Genomic DNA, 17,589 nt, shown 5'->3' with positions numbered 1-17,589 from the left:
AAGCCTTAATACTGAGCAAAGCAAGTGTCAAGGACATAACTCCAACAGCTATATCTGTATGGAAAAAAGATTTAAACATTGATATGAATCTGAAACAATGGGGTTCCTCAATGATGGGTGCTAGAAACACACTTTAAAGTTCTAAACAGATGGTACTTAGTACCGGATAAATTAAATAAAATATATCCCTCAATAAATCCTGTTTGCTGGAGATATAGATATGCAAGAGGTAATTTTAGACATATTTGGTGGGACTGTCATAAACTGAGAAATCTTTGGTTGGCAACACAAAGGTTTATATCCAAAGATCTAAAACTCGAGTTGAAAATTTCTCCAGAGGTCGTTTTGTTACATTTAAATTGGCTACCTATGTCATATGAATCAAAATTAATTCTTATGCATCTTTTCTTAGCTGTTAAAATAGTTGATGCGAGATGGTGGAAAAAAGATCTAGAGGACATTTTCTCCAATGGGACTTTATCAAGACATACATATATGTTAATGTTATTAGTAGTGCTATTTATACCAATTCATTCAAACAGGCATAAAACAATCAAACTCAATTTGCAACTATATCTCATATCTGGATACAAAATATACAACAGCTTGTAAAATGAAAAGAACAGCTTGCAAAATTAAATAATGATGCTAATAAATTATTACTCTGAGAAGGATACCAATACATTGATAAATTAATATTTAAGTAATAAATATTCACAAACTTTGAAAGATTAATATACTATATATATATATATATATATATATATATATATATATATATATATACATACATACATATATATACACACACACACGCACACACACATGAATAAAGCTTGGACTGCACTCACGGTCTTCCAATACAAAATATTCTTTATTTCATCAAATCAGCAAATCGACGTTTTGGTCCACACAGGGACCTTCCTCAGGACAAAAGTCCCGCTCACTTTGTCCTGAGGAATGTGCGGACCGAAACGTTGATTTGCCGATTTGATGAAATAAAGAATATTTTGTATTGGAAGACCGTGAGTGCAGTCCAAGCTTTATTCATGTGAATATCAACCTCCCCAAAAGACTTGCACCCGGCAAGTAAAAGCTTTTTGCTAATATACAATATTTAGCTTGAGTGCAAGGACCTTTGTTATTATATATATATATATATATATATATATATGTATATATATATATATATATATATATATATATATATATATATATATATAAATGATCATGAAGGAGAGTTCTCACTAGACTTTTCAACCAAATCCAAAATTCAAGTATTGTGAATACAGTCAAATTTCATCAATGTTTCAGTCTGTTTCATTTTTATCAGGAAAGTATTTTTCTCTTAAACACAGCCAATTAAAACCAAACCTTATCAAAATTATCTAAGAAAAAGTACAACTGTGCCTCAAGCGTAAAAACGTACCAAAATAATTATTTTTAACCCATTGTGGGTGATGGGCACCATTAAAGTAAAGACAACTGTTAACATCAACAGGATTGTGATAAGTGTTAGTAACAACGTTACCATTTTCCCATCTTTAAAAGTAAGGTGTAAAAACATGATAATATTATATGTGAAAGATAACCCAAATCAATAATTATTAAACCAAGAAACAAATTCTTTAATATCAACAATACCAGCCTTCCAAGCTATTACTATATCATCAATGAAGCAGTGATGGAGGGCTAGATTGCACCCCAATAGGTTATGATGCCTTATAAGATTCCTTAAAGTAACCCAAGCAAAAATTGGCATATAAAGGTGAAAATCTAGCCCTTAACATTGCTGATGGAGTCTATAAATACATTTCGCAATAAAAAAAAAAAACGCACACAACAACTGTGCCTTGTGAGCACAAATTTTGGAAAATCAACCAGTGTATTAGCTTGTAAATTTGGGATATGAGGATCGTTAATAAATATTATCAGATTCAAGTCCAAATTCTTATATAGGATGGTACATGCTTTACATACCTCTATAAATGATACTCTATGAATTTAGAGAGGGTGCATGAACAGAATCAATAGAGAATAGACCAGTCCTCCTGGTGTTTTTTTTTTTTTTTTGTCTGTTTGTTTTTTTATACAATGGTAGTTTAATGAAAATTTCAAATGTTAAGGGGACAGAAAATAAAACTGTGCTGGTGGGTATAAAATGCACTTACATGGAATAAAGTCCCACAAGGATAGGCTTGTGGGTGTCTATTCCATGTGCAGTTTTATTTTACCTCACCAGCACAATTTTGTATTTTTTTTTTTACATATTACACAATATTTAGTTTTTTTCCTCTTGTCCTAGTGACTTTCTTCATTTATAGCTTTTCAATTTTTATAAGGGTAAGTGTATATACTCATAGCACTCCATTGGGTTTACTTATTGTTGCGTGATTTTATGTTAAGTTGAGGGGACTTAGACTTGTGTAGTATCTGCTATTTGTATTAATTATTGGTCTCATATCCACATATAAGCATCTTTATTGCACAGAGCATTTCTTTTTTTATTAAAAATGCACTCACAATTTTAAAATTAATTATGCATGCTAGGCAAGAGGGCTTAGGTCAGCAAGGGGAAATGTCCTGATTTAGCAGAGCACAGCCTATACTAAATTAAACATATTCACACTATACTTTCTTGGCCCTTAGTTCCTGTATTCCTTGGAGGGGGGACATTAGATTATCAAATCAGGAAGCAGGAAACTTGGGATGTGTAAGGGAATCATTTCAAATTATAGCAGGCAATCTGCACTATATAGTTTTACTCATTGTTTCATTTTAAATTCAGTGTTATGAAATACAGAACCAAAACTAAATATATGTCACTATCTATATACTTTTGTTTTAAAAATATCAAAGTCCACGAGTCTGACTTCTGAGAGACTAAGAATTTAATTGAGTAATAGTTGTATGCCAAAATTATAATCCACCGCTTTCAATACATGGAATATCATTTATTTTCTTTCTCACAGGGGAAATTAACTGCAAAGAATCTGATGCTAACCAGTATCGGAATGACACCGACAAGACCAGTGGGGAGGTTGAAAACAGAGAAAAGAAAAAAATCAAAGTCTTTTCTGATTCTGACAGTGATGATAACATACTTCTGTCGCATCTTTTTGGGTATGATAAAGAAGAGGCTCAGAACGTCTACCATATTTATACCCCTGACTTACCTCAATCTGATAATGCAACAGTAGCTGTGGAGATGAAGGATGGGATGATGTTAAAATATTCCCAAGGTAAATTGGTAAACTGTACTTAGTAAATTAACAGAACTTAATTGCAAACTTATATCTGAGTGTAGATTTCATCTGTATGTAGTACTATCCATCAAAATATAGCTGCAATAAATATCTATAGTTGCACACAGGTATAATCACAAACCCAGCACCTTAAAAAAAGTATATTTAGTGTCAGTCTGTGAATTTTAGGTATTAGAATGTATGTGATTGTTTGAGAGAGTGTTTCTAACAATACTACCACTACAACGTATAGATTTAACAGACTCATCTTTTATTAAAATTAAAGTTTTGTGTACCATGACAGGCCCTCTATTAAAACTGATCCATCATGTTTATGAATTTGGCACCATCTGCCATTACGGGTAACCAGTGGGGAAGGGCAGTGGATTAATGCCTGATCACGCAAGACGCATGTTTTTGGAACTCCAGACGAAACAGAACTCCAGAAAAACAGAAAAATAGATTCCCTTTGTCTTTCACAGTGCCCAGCCTGCTCTAGGGGCACATTGGTCAATGCTCCAAAAAACACTGGACCATTTTGGAATTGGGTTCCAAAGATATTGGGAGTTTTATGCTGCAGGTGCTGAGGCCTACTCCTATAAAAAGGGTGCCTGCTTCTCTCGACTCTACAGCCTTGTCTCGGGGGGAAGAGGTTTTGTGGACTTTCCTACAAACGATTCCACAAACAACCAGGCTTCTTCAACTAAGGCCTATATAAAGGCTCTCTTTAATTTCTGCAAAATGCTTCAGTCTGATAAAGCGGTCATCTGGGAGGAAGTGGCCACATTAACAGGTCATATACGGGCTGTTGAAGAAGACTTGGGTGGAGCTTGTGTGGCACAATCAGACACCAATGCTACTCTGGGGGAGCTATCGAAGAGTAGATTTTGGCATTTTAATGACTGAGACTAATAATTTAACTTACCTATAATTATAATACGTATTTTAATTTGTTAGAATTTTTGTAGTTCTGTACAGAGTGTAAATAGATGTGTAGAGTATTTTACTTGAGCTGGGCTTTCTTGGGATTGTCAGTGTGAATCAACATGCACCATAGGATGAAACTTACAAGCAAATCCCCAGTTATAGCTGTGACCTTGTGCTGTCTGCACTGTAGTGCAATAACAGTGTACAAGATACGTTATCTATCGAACAGTGCTTTGACATGGTCTAGTGATCCTTCTGCTGCTCTGAGCAGACTGTGTTCAATTAAAAAGGCTATGTATTTGGTTGGATAGTTTCTGACATACAGTATATCGCACTTGAAAAATATATCCGTTATACATTTTCTCTTGAAGCTGAATATTTTTATGCACTGACTGTGACTATATTTTTAATGAGACATTTCCATTATTATTAGACTGTTGCAGAATTTGGAAATACCTTTATTCTTACTATTTTATTTTTTTGTAATTTTATTTTAACATCTGGAAAGGTCACACAACGACAGATCGTTTTGTGACTCTTTCGCCATTATTTGAACATATCAAGGCACAAAGATCATTGCTGAGACAGCATTGTCCCCCCATGCTTTGCACAATGGATGGTCTGCAGCACCTGTCTTAACAGGCAATTGGTGAGAGTTATTGTTTCCAATACCCTTTAGAGTGAGAAACATCTTAACATGCACCTGGGAATAGCATCAGAGTAACTGGTGATTTCAGAGAGCCACTTCATTACAAAAACCCTAGATCCCCCATAGCTCTTGCAGACATTGCAATATCCATAGAGATGCAAACCTTCATGTGTATAAGCTGCACATATTTCGCAGACTGGTTCGTCTGGCACGTCTCTCAGCTAGAGGTGTTTACTGGGTTTGCTTTATTACTTTAAAGCAGTGTGTTTTAACCCCTGAATTTGTGGGTCCCCATGCTGTTTTGGTGGGCCACCGACAGTTTGGAACAGGCACATCATATGTATCAGGGCTCAGGCAAACGTCAAAATGAATTACACTTTGCATAAGTGTAATGGAAGCCAATCCTCTTTGGAAAGAGTATATTAGTTATGTTTTGCAGAATTTCTTTTTTTTTTTTATTTCATTACAGTGGAAAAAATGGGTCACTGAGCTAATTTAACAAGTGAACACTAGGTCACAAGCAAATCTCATGTACATAAGTTTAAATAAAGTTACAAACCACTGTTCTGCAAGCCTTCCAACTGTCCCGATTACGTTGTGACAGTCCAGATTGTAGGTGCCTATCCTGCTATCCTGGTTTTGTTCCCTGGTGTCCTGTTCTTAGAGACACCAGGAAACTGTCTTCAAAATGCACAGCATAAGTGCATCATTTATTGTGCTCACACCACTAAGGGCACTATGATCCTGCAGAAAGCACAGACGCAGTGCGCCCTCCATGCTCTGTAGGCTTACCTGCCAGTTCTTCGGGCGGCCTGACCATAGCACCAATGGCCTGCCCACTGGTGTCATGATCCAAGGAATATACACACAAAAAAACAAGTAAAATATGGTGCTAAATTGTGACAAACAATCAATATTTCAATAAAAGCAACACCTCACAAGTGCAATAAACCAATATACACTAATACAAGAAATACCCTGGAGGGTCGAAACGCGTTGTGCTAGCTGCTGTGTCAGCAATTTCTGCTTTTATTTTTTTATACCAAATAAATGTTTATTTTAACACTTCACCTTACCTGATTGCTGAGATCCTGCTAAGAAAAACGTATTACAAACATCTAAGAGGAGGATCAGATCCAGTGTATCCCTTGGTGGATGAAATACCTTTACAGTCCAGAGCCTAACTTATGTGGCTCTGGAAAGTGTGAGTGAACCTTTTTTATTCTCCACATACAGGGAGTGCAGAATTATTAGGCAAGTTGTATTTTTGAGGATTAATTTTATTATTGAACAACAACCATGTTCTCAATGAACCCAAAAAACTCTTTAATATCAAAGCTGAATATTTTTGGAAGTAGTTTTTAGTTTGTTTTTAGTTATAGCTATTTTAGGGGGGTATCTGTGTGTGCAGGTGACTATTACTGTGCATAATTATTAGGCAACTTAACAAAAAACAAATATATACCCATTTCAATTATTTCTTTTTACCAGTGAAACCAATATAACATCTCAACATTCACAAATATACATTTATGACATTCAAAAACATAACAAAAACAAATCAGTGACCAATATAGCCACCTTTCTTTGCAAGGACACTCAGAAGCCTGCCATCCATGGATTATGTCAGTGTTTTGATCTGTTCACCATCAACATTGCGTGCAGCAGCAACCACAGCCTCCCAGACACTGTTCAGAGAGGTGTACTGTTTTCCCTCCTTGTAAATCTCACATTTGATGATGGACCACAGGTTCTCAATGGGGTTCAGATCAGGTGAACAAGGAGGCCATGTCATTAGATTTTCTTCTTTTATACCCTTTCTTGACAGCCACGCTGTGGAGTACTTGGACGCGTGTGATGGAGCATTGTCCTGCATGAAAATCATGTTTTTCTTGAAGGATGCAGACTTCTTCCTGTACCACTGCTTGAAGAAGGTGTCTTCCAGAAACTGGGAGTTGAGCTTGACTCCATCCTCAACCCGAAAAGGCCCCACAAGCTCATCTTTGATGATACCAGCCCAAACCAGTACTCCACCTCCACCTTGCTGGAGTCGGACTGGAGCTCTCTGCCCTTTACCAATTCATCCATCTGGCCCATCAAGACTCACTCTCATTTCATCAGTCCATAAAACCTTAGAAATATCAGTCTTGAGATATTTCTTGGCCCAGTCTTGACGTTTCAGCTTGTGTGTCTTGTTCAGTGGTGGTCGTCTTTCAGCCTTTCTTACCTTGGCCATGTCTCTGAGTATTGCACACCTTGTGCTTTCGGGCACTCCAGTGATGTTGCAGCTCTGAAATATGGCCAAACTGGTGGCAAGTGGCATCTTGGCAGCTGCACGCTTGACTTTTCTCAGTTCATGGGCAGTTATTTTGCGCCTTGGTTTCTCCACACGCTTCTTGCGACCCTGTTGACTATTTTGAATGAAACGCTTGATTGTTCGATGATCACGCTTCAGAAGCTTTGCAATTTTAAGAGTGCTGCATCCCTCTGCAAGATATCTCACTATTTTTGACTTTTCTGAGCCTGTCAAGTCCTTCTTTTGACCCATTTTGCCAAAGGAAAGGAAGTTGCCTAATAATTATGCACACCTGATATAGGGTGTTGATGTCATTAGACCACACCCCTTCTCATTACAGAGATGCACATCACCTAATATGCTTAATTGGTAGTAGGCTTTTGAGCCTATACAGCTTGGAGTAAGACAACATGCATAAAGAGGATGATGTGGTCAAAATACTCATTTGCCTATTAATTCTGCACACAGTGTATTGTAAATAGGTTTCAACAGTATTCACTAGGTTGTTTTCTTGTATATATTATATATAGGGTGCACAGTTACTGTCTGTTGCTGAAAATATGACCTATTCAAGATTTTAAAGGTAAAATATTCCACTGTTTGTGCACTTTCACCTTTTTTTTGGTACACAATATACACTAATACATACAATGCAACCAAACAAAGGTGCGCTATAATATTAAAAGTGATATGTATATCCAAAATTAATTGACATAAATCAATAGTGAGAGAAAAAAACACATTATCGTAAAGTGCACAATTAAAAGTGCATGGTGTATTAAAGTGCACAATTATGACCAAAGTGCAATTGCAAAATAAAGTGCAAAAACAGTAAATTTGTGTGATAAAAAATTGCAACCTTGTGCAATCTTATAATACAATCCTATATTACTTACTTTAGACTTCCACTGATATGTACATAAAGAGAAAACATAAAAATAACATATAGGGTGATACTGTTATAGATAGTACAATATATAAGTGGTACTATATGCACTCACAAACGAGGAGCAGGTAAGACTGCTCAAGCTGTCAATTCTCCTCTTCACCATCATACAGCATACAGCTTCCTCCTGTGGGGTGGACCAATCTTGTAACAGCCAAAGAATATTGATCTTCCAAAATCTTTATTACCACAATAAAAGATAAAAACAAAAAAACTGGAGTCCTCAAATAGTCTCTCACCTCAGCCCTTATGCGGGGTTACTAAGGGCTAGCTCTGTGTAAAAACGCTCCAAAAGCAGTTCCGGGGGGGGCATGGGCAGTGATGTCTGACGTTGCGTATGTGTGGTATATTACAATAAGCATTGATTTTACCCTCAAAATATTATGTTTATTTTTCATGTATTTTTTATTCTCAAGTTTATTTATTACTCTAAAGAAACCTCTACATCTATCTACATATATCACGTCAGGCATGAAGATGCGTTTCACCGATTGTATCGGTTTCTTTAGATCTGCCCAACTCTGGCAATCACTTTAGTTTAAATCCATTCTATAGGCGTATACAGCCCAAAACAGTCCGAGAATCCTATAAAGTCATTGGTTATGCTGCAAGCTTTATGCAAACGCATTAAAGAGACAATTTACAACAGACAAGGGGAATTACTCACTAAACCTTGCATTGAAAAAAGGAAAAAAAGGGGAAATATGTAAAACTTTAGATTTCCAACATGCATTACAATAATATTACAATGTATTATATGGTAAAACATCAAACAATATTAAAAAAGAAAAGAAAAAAAATCTTAAAATTCATACACTAATAAAAAAAATATAGATTCCATAAAGATATTAAAGAGCTAATTACTTTATACTTTAACCAATCTCATATAATTAATATTTGTTCTAACTTACTACCTTACTACCAAAATAAAATAGACCTTACTACCAAAATATAATACACAGTTAATATGTAAAATGTAAAATTGTTTAAAATTCAAAAAATCTAAAAATCAGAACATAAACAAAAGAAAAAGAAAAAGAAATATAAAAAATATAAAACGAAAAAAGAGGGATACGCATAATTGGAATTCTATAAAAAAAACGAACTCTAAATTGAGGCCATACGGTTCTAATGTGTTGAGTCTATGGACCCATCTAATTTCTTCCTTACCAACTTCCTTAATATAATTACTCCCTCTGTGGGGTTTCTTAACTATTTGTATCCCAAGAAAAGTTAAGCCTCTGGGATCCATATTATGTCTTTCCTTATAATGAGCAGATACACTATGCTGGGTATACCCTTTTAAAATATTATAAACGTGCTCACCAATCCTCTTCTGCAATGGCCGTATGGTGCGGCCCACATACTGTAGGCCATATGGACAAATGAAAAGATATATCACATTTCTAGTATTACACGTAATAAAATCCTTAATTAAAAATTCTCTATCTCCTTTCAAAGTTCTGAATTTATCTACTCCGTTCAAGGTCTTGTTCTTACTATACTTATTGCACAAATAAAATTTACTGTTTTTGCACTTTATTTTGCAATTGCACTTTGGTCATCATTGTGCACTTTAATACATCATGCACTTTTAATTGTGCACTTTGAGATATTGTGTTTTTTTCTCTCACTATTGATTTATGATTCAAGAAATAGCAATGTTAAGGGGAGGAATGGATCTGTAGTATGGAACCTATACATTAGATTTAAACATTCAGAGACTACAATTTGGTGTATAGAATCAATGTCTTCATATGTTCATATCTCAAAATTGCCTTTATTTGATTGGCAGAGTGCAATAGCTGTATACTGTATTTTAAATATACATAATATCTTGCAAGTAGCCTGTCCTGGAAAATTATAATCAACCAATTTTGCTGTTGAATCATGGGAGCCCAGTATATAGATAACACAAATCACTGTGACAACACTTTGTGATGTAGGTAATTCTAGAACAGTCTGCAGGAAAGTGGTCAAGCACATATATTGCTTTTATTTACTTTACATGTTTTGTTTGACATAGTGCATGTAACTGAATACAGCCCACCATTTAAAATATGTGCAGTATGTCTACTTTTACCGGGGGTTTTATGACTGAAAGTAAAGTATATCAGTAATTGGTCGTAGCCATAGTAACAGGTCAACTAAGAGATTGTGCAGCAGAAGATTGACATCATTAAATGTGTTCATGTGGCTATGCAGGCAATTTTGCAGAGAAAATGCTAACACTAAACACTTTATAAATACAGGGAATATTGTGCTTTGTATTCTTCATATCAGCAGTTACTGTAGGAGAATCAATGCTTGGAACAGCTGTGATTCTTTGTCTATATTTATATATCTTTTAATGATTTCTGAATGTTTTGTTGTTTTTTTGTTGGTTTGTTTTTGCCTGTTTGTGGTCGTTTTTTTTTTTCTCTGAAAGAGCACATTATTATTATTTTGCATTGGACATGGATTAGCCTTAAAACACTTAAAATAATGTATGATTACTCGAAACTACAGGCCGTGATTATGGAAGCGCAACACTGACAGTTTTATAATTCACTTCCTCTCGGAAAGCAAGTGGCATTGCTCCCTGTTTTTTCATTTCATTAAAATTCACTTTTTTTTTTTTTACATTTATAATATGTGACCTAAATCTTGCTATCTTAATGTGTTCGTCTGCATATGGCAGTATTTATTTGTAATGAAATACTGTATATATTCCAGGCATGTCTGCAAATCAGCATATTGGTCGTTTTTATATGCAGTCTGAATAATCATTTTATAGGAAATTTGTGCCAGAGTCGTGTGTGTATGGTTCAGTTTCTGCCAAAGAAAAACAAACAACAGATGAACCACAGCTTGGGAAATATGTCCAACAGGTGTAGTCAGTGTTCTACAACAAGCAAAGAAATCCGCAACTTGAGTATCTAATTTCTCATTGAAGAAGATCCAATCTCTTTCACATTTTCGTGTTTCCCTCCTCCAGTCTTTTCCCAATGCCTTTTCCAGTGTCTTTCTATCTGTGTATCATTATGCACTAGATGAAATGTGGCTGTCATTACATAGAGATGTATTGTTCTTTCTTTTAGAAATGTGTGCCCCAGTTTCTATCAGAATTCTTTCAAGCTCCCATGGCTCATCAGGCTTACTTTCCCAGCGTTTTACCTCTTTACCACTCTCTTTACCACTGTTCCTCTGCCAGTCTCTCTTTTCCATTACCATCAATCTGTTTCACCTTAATGCCAGCAGTTTTTCCATTCTTTTTAGCACTGCCTATTTCCCTCCCTCTGCCTGTCTTTTGTGTTTCTTTGCATTAGTCTCCGTTACTAATTATTGCTAGGTGGCAAAAAGACCAGGGGATTCAGCCCAAGGGTAGATTTTATGATCACTTCCAGACTATATTTGTTTGTATCTTCAAATGTTCAGTGTTCTTTTTATTTCTATATTAGAAACCTAAATGTAAGTTTTTAGGCGAATTTGTCAAACAATTAAACTGTGCAAAAATTATACCTGAGGCTTTACCTGAACCCACCTGGGTCTACAGTCTAGGTAAGCCCTCCAGCAATACCTCTTGTTTTACTTACCTCTAATACTTATGATTGGAACTGTGTGTGATGGGGATTGTGTGCAGGGAGCTACATGTGGGGAGTTATATGGTGTCTGCACCACTCCATGCAGATAGGTGTGTTGATGTATTTGTGATGTGAGCTTTGTGTGTCAGGCTGCATGTGTGTAATGGGAAATGTGTGTAATAGCATGCTTATACTTCCCAACATTTGAAATGGACAAAGAAACATAGAAACATAGAATGTGATGGCAGATAAGAACTGTTTGGCCCATCGAGTCTGCACAATTTTCTAAAAACCTTTATTAGATCCTGGCTTCATATCTAGGCTATCCTTATGCTTATCCCAAACATGCCTATTCCACACATGCTTAAACTCCCTCACTGTGTTATCCACTACCACTTCAGCTTGAAGACCATTCCATGCGTCTCCTGCCCTGTATGTAAAGTAAAACTTCCTTAAATTATTTTTAAACCTTTGCCTCTCTAATTTAAGACTATGTCATCTTGTTGTGGTAGTTTTTCTTATTTTAATTATAGTCTCCTTTACTGTGTTGATTCCCTTTATGTATTTAAATGTTTCTATCATATCCCCCCTGTCTCATCTTTCCTCCAAGCTATACATGTTCTTTATCCTGTTTTATCCTGCAATCCATGAACCAGTTTAGTATCCCTTCTTTGAATGCTTTCCAAAGTATCAATATTCTTCTGAAGATCTGGTCTCCGGTACTGCTTAGAATGCTCCAAGTCAGGTCTTACCTGTGTTCTGTACAATGGCATGAGCACTTCCATTTTTCTACTGCTAATACCTCTCCATATAACTACGCATTCTCCTAGCATTTCCTGCTGCACAATAACATTTGTACAACAAATTATCCCTTCACACCACACCAGTGTATAACAAGGATAAAGCTACTTAGCTTGTAATTGCAGCTTCCCAAGGTCCCTTCCCTGTGGGTGACCTCATACAAATATAATACCATATAGAAATTGGGATACAGCTGAGAATCTAAGAAAAAAATAATAATAATAATGCAACACTGTTGGTAATCAAAAAGTGGTGCCCCTACAGGAGTGGTGGAACTCACAGACTCCAAGTGTTTAAGGTGCATTAAGGTTGCCTTCCATCTGTGGGAGGTCAGGATCCTCTGTATGTTGTCCATGCTCCGGATAGCAATCAGGAACCAGGTCAGTAGGTATAAAGAATTTATTAGCTCCAAATGTATTAAAAATATATCAAATATAAAAGCAAATATTAGATCACTGGACCACAGAGGGAAGCCAACCTTAAGGTGCCATAACCCCTTAAGGACACACGACATGTGTGACATGTCATGATTCCCTTTTATTCCAGAAGTTTGGTCCTTAAGGGGTTAAACAGTTGGAGTCTGTTAATTCCACAATTAGTGGGGGCACCACTCTTTGATTACCAACAGTGTTGCACTATTATTTGTTATTCTTTTTTCTTAGATACTCAGCTGTATCCCAATTTCTATATTGCTCTATTGCATTGTCTGCCTACCTTTAAGTAATCTGATATAATTACTCCTGAAAAGAGGGACACGTTACTGTTAGGGGTGTGAGTGGGTGGGTCGGGGGTGTTCAGGGATCGGGATGTTTTGAGAAACTCTAGGTGATTTACTATTAGCAATTTGTACAACTAAAATTTATTTTATAACAATGTGTACCTTATTTATAAATACTATTTTCTAAATACATTAATTTAGGTTTATTTAGATATTACTGTGAGTATTGTTGCTGTGGTGCTCTGTTATACATTCTGACACAACAACAATATGGGTCAAGAGAAAAAGGAGGGGAGATGAAGACAAAAAATGGAAGCACACTCCCATGCAATGGGTGTGGTCCAAATTTATTTTCAAATATATACCTCTGAATGTGAAAGTCACATAAAAAAGGGGGGAGGGGTTTTGAAACCTTTATTAAGGGAAAAAGTATATGTATGTATGCTAAAAATTGGCAAATACGTTACCAATAAATGATTGGGCCTAAATGGTGGGTAAGTAGAGTGTCATTGAATTAATGCTGTTTATAAATCAAAGAGTATCTCCAGGATATAGGTACCTGAATAAATTAATGGGTAGGAAGAGGCAATTTTTGAGCCGATGCTAACTACTAATTTTTACCTTTTCACTTTGGTTCCTATCTGGTTGGGCAATTATTTTGATTAACTTTTTTGTATGTGCTGTGTTCACTAAGTGGATGGGAGAGGCTTCGATATAGCATTATGGCATGCTGAATCTTTGGGGAGATAGGGATAATTTGAGGCTGCCTTGAAGTAGCAGTTAGTCCTACCCTCACTGATGTGAGTTAGACAGCTAGTCCAGGGCGAGTTTAAGATTTTGATGTGGTGTATGTGAGGGGTTTCGATACTAGCTGCACCTTCCAGCAGCAATACCCCTTTGCATTGGAGAATTATCCTTTCATTTGCACAGGAATACTATATATTATTTGAGGTATATTTATATACTATATACCATTCCAATATTTATGCAACCTTACCCTCTATACACCCACTTTGATATAGTTGCTATCGACAGTGACCACAGCTCTCTGACCTTCTGTGATAAATTATCTCTGTCAAGCAACGTACTTTTATGCATTTAGTGCTCTATATCTTTGTGTCAACACTTTGGATATATGTGTTCACATTATATATATGAGCATTTCTTCTCCCCTCTCTTGCCTCTTCCTACCTATTAATTTATTCAGGTACCTATATCCTGGAGATACTCTTTGATTTATAAACAGCATTAATTCAATGACACTCTACTTACCAACCATTTAGGCCCAATCATTTATTGGTAACGTATTTGCCAATTTTTAGCATACATACATATACTTTTTCCCTTAATAAAGGTTTCAAAACCCCTCCCCCCTTTTTTATGTGACTTTCACATTCAGAGGTATATATTTGAAAACGAATTTGGACCACACCCATTGCATGGGAGTGTGGTTCCATTTTTTGTCTTCATCTCCCCTCCTTTTTCTCTTGACTTTATTTGGGGTTAAGCCCCTTATATACCTCTTGTAACCTACCTGGAGTGTGTAAGAGCTGGCTAGTCCAACTCCATTCACTCTCCTTCTTTGATTCAACAATATGGGTCTCCTTGAAAAAGAGGGACAATGGGATAGAAAAGAGGGACAGAGGAAAATGGGCACAAAATAGCCACTATCCCTCCTAAATAGGTAAAATTGGGTTGCATGCATGCATGTTATGTTTGTGTTGGGTGTTGCATATGGATGTTTGATGACAACTGAGAGTAGTATGAATACTTCGGTAGTTGGTTGTTACCTTTTGGGCAGGGAGAGGACATTCTGCATAGTGGTTCCTGTGTGAGAAAAAATGTGGTCTGCATCTTCAGAAACGGTAGGTCACTGTCATTGCTTCCTTGTGTAGAAGGTAAAGTACATATGTGTATTTTAGAGTCACTGTGCAGAACAGTATATACCAAACATAAATACCAGATACCGAGTTTCAGTAAGGGAACTGTATTTAAAGTCATTAGTTTAACAATTTTGGCAGCATTTGTGAGTAGCTGTATTCCTAAATCTGCATAAGGAGAGTATTTAAACTTTTTTATTTAACTTTTTCATAACTACTGAAAGTGTAAAAACTTTTTGTTTTTGTATTTTTCTTTGTACTGTTATATTTATTGTGTGTATTTTTAAGTTAAGGGAATTACCTTTCAACTCAATGTTTTAATTAAATTTAATTACCACTCAACACAATGTTTTAATTACCACTCAACTCAATGTTTTAATTAAATTTGATTTAATTTGAAAGCTGTAATGAATGACTGAAACAGTACTGAATGATTACTTTAATTTGTACAAGACTAATTAATTAGGATACTAATTCAGGGGAGGTACATGTTTAGTGCTGGTTTTATGGATACAAAAAATACCAAATAGAAACAAGAGGTGGATGAAGCCTAAGGCAGATTATATGGTTTTCACTCTTTTATATCACATTTTGTTTCCAGTAGGTTCAGAGGAAGAATGCAAACATGAAACTGAATCATGGAATGAACAAGATAAGTGTACCGAAGAAATAACTGACAATAATGAAGAACCACTTATAGTGGCTTCTACAGATGATGATTTGTATGTAGTATTTGAAACTTCCACAAAAGATACACAACAAAAACAAACATATTCTGTACAAGAACAAACAGTTCAAGAACCAACATCGGTCTCGGCAATAGAATGTGGTGCATTCTATACTGATCCAGGTACAACTGATTAAGAATACACTATATGGTACTTGCTTTTTATTCCAATGATAGCATGTATGGAACATAAATATAATAGCTTGCATTAGGGCACAAACAATATCCTTAAGCACGATTTCTTCTAGAAAATCTCGAATTGGTTGGGAAACCCTAGAGTTCATGTTTACTGAGGGGATGTATGAATAACTTCAGTTGCTGTTTTTGCTTGCCTACTCATTTTCCCTTAAGAATCAATCAAGAAATCCATTATGGAATATCCCTTTGTATCTGCCAACACTTCTAACTATATAAACAAGAACCTGGTACACGATAAATCCCCACTACTATCTACTATGTACTGCTTTTTATCTATGTATCTGTATGTTTGTTTGTTCACATTGCTGCATTACTACAAGACGTTTGTATTGTTGTTAGGAATTCATATTCGCACAGGCTGGAGATAAGGAAATAAGGGCATTGGTTAAAGAAACACTGCCTAAATCAAAAATATATTTTTTTAAAGTACAAAACAATATTTAGAAGTAAAATACCTTTGTAAATGGAGACGAGGGGCAAGAACCTAAACAGTTTTATTACCACTACATTGTCAGGAATACATGTTTGTTTTCCTGACACTATAGTGTTTAAGACTTTATCATTAAAAATACAGTATGCATTTGCATAACATTAAAGTGTAAAGTGTCTCTTTAACATTAAATATAGCATTTCCTAATCTGTCTTCATTCTAGTTTTATTATATTTAGACATAGCACATTGTAATCAATGTACATGCTAACAGTATTAGAAATCTGCATCCATTCTAAATGCAAATCACACATATATATTGCTTGGCCACCCTCAAGCATCAATCTAGCATCGATCTTTAACAGATGAGATGAAGCAGATATACAATTTCTAATCTTTAATACTCACCGCTTGTCTTTAATCTAAAGCTCTTCTTCAATTTATTTTCCTCTCTGAGCCATCAGATATCACTTGTGTGGTGAGGGTGTATCTATGTCATGCCCACTGTGAATGATTCATTGTCAATTGTAAACATGTTGTCAATTAATGTGGTGTGATCATTGTTTCATTGTCAATATATGGGTAACTACGGTGATGTGTGTAGTCACATGGATGCATGGAATGGTAATCCAATAGAAGTGGTATTATTATTATTGGTATGATTGATTACAGCATCGTAAGGGTTAATTTGGCTGCCTTTAACTAAGAACTATGAAGTGAAGTGTATCTGGAAAGCAAATTGTTAAATGTTGTTGGTGTCACGGAAAATACTTTACATGTTATAGCAATTATGGTATGTTATATTTTCCTGTTTGTAAACAAAACGATTACATTTACGACTGGTCTCTGAGGCCCAGTAATTTTTATTTCTACCTGAGCCTTGTTAGATAGGCTATACGAGTTGAGATGCAACACAACACTTACTTATACTGTAAGTTCAATAAAGGGTCACTCACATGGTTATTCAATAAATACCAGATTTTTTCTGGATGGACAAAAATCGGGGAAAATTATCAAATTCCGACCGCAATGACAATACTCATATTTACTAAAGTGAAATATGGTCAGAATTTGAATGTCCTGAACAAATTTGCAACAGTTATTTGATCTGGATGTAGTCAGTGTCTGGAATAAATTCAGTGGTTTTGCATCCAAATCCCATAAAAAGTATATTATTTGAAGGACTCACAAAGTACCAATATTGACAAAA

General features: G+C 35.6%; 1 protein-coding gene across 1 annotated transcript in view; it reads left to right on the top strand.

The window, feature by feature from the left end:
- The window catches only part of BANK1 (B cell scaffold protein with ankyrin repeats 1), a 315,795-nt gene that overhangs the window by 184,310 nt on the left and 113,896 nt on the right, over positions 1-17,589 (top strand). Inside the window, exons 6-7 of the mRNA XM_063458569.1 lie at positions 2,973-3,242; positions 15,627-15,875. Coding sequence (XP_063314639.1) covers positions 2,973-3,242; positions 15,627-15,875 — 519 coding nt within the window. The remainder of the gene's footprint in view (positions 1-2,972; positions 3,243-15,626; positions 15,876-17,589) is intronic.

The sequence above is a fragment of the Pelobates fuscus genome, chromosome 6 (assembly GCF_036172605.1).
Source record: "Pelobates fuscus isolate aPelFus1 chromosome 6, aPelFus1.pri, whole genome shotgun sequence".
NCBI lineage: Eukaryota > Metazoa > Chordata > Amphibia > Anura > Pelobatidae > Pelobates > Pelobates fuscus.
The sequence above is the reverse complement of the archived record's forward strand: the minus strand, read 5'-3'. Positions and strand labels throughout refer to the sequence as shown.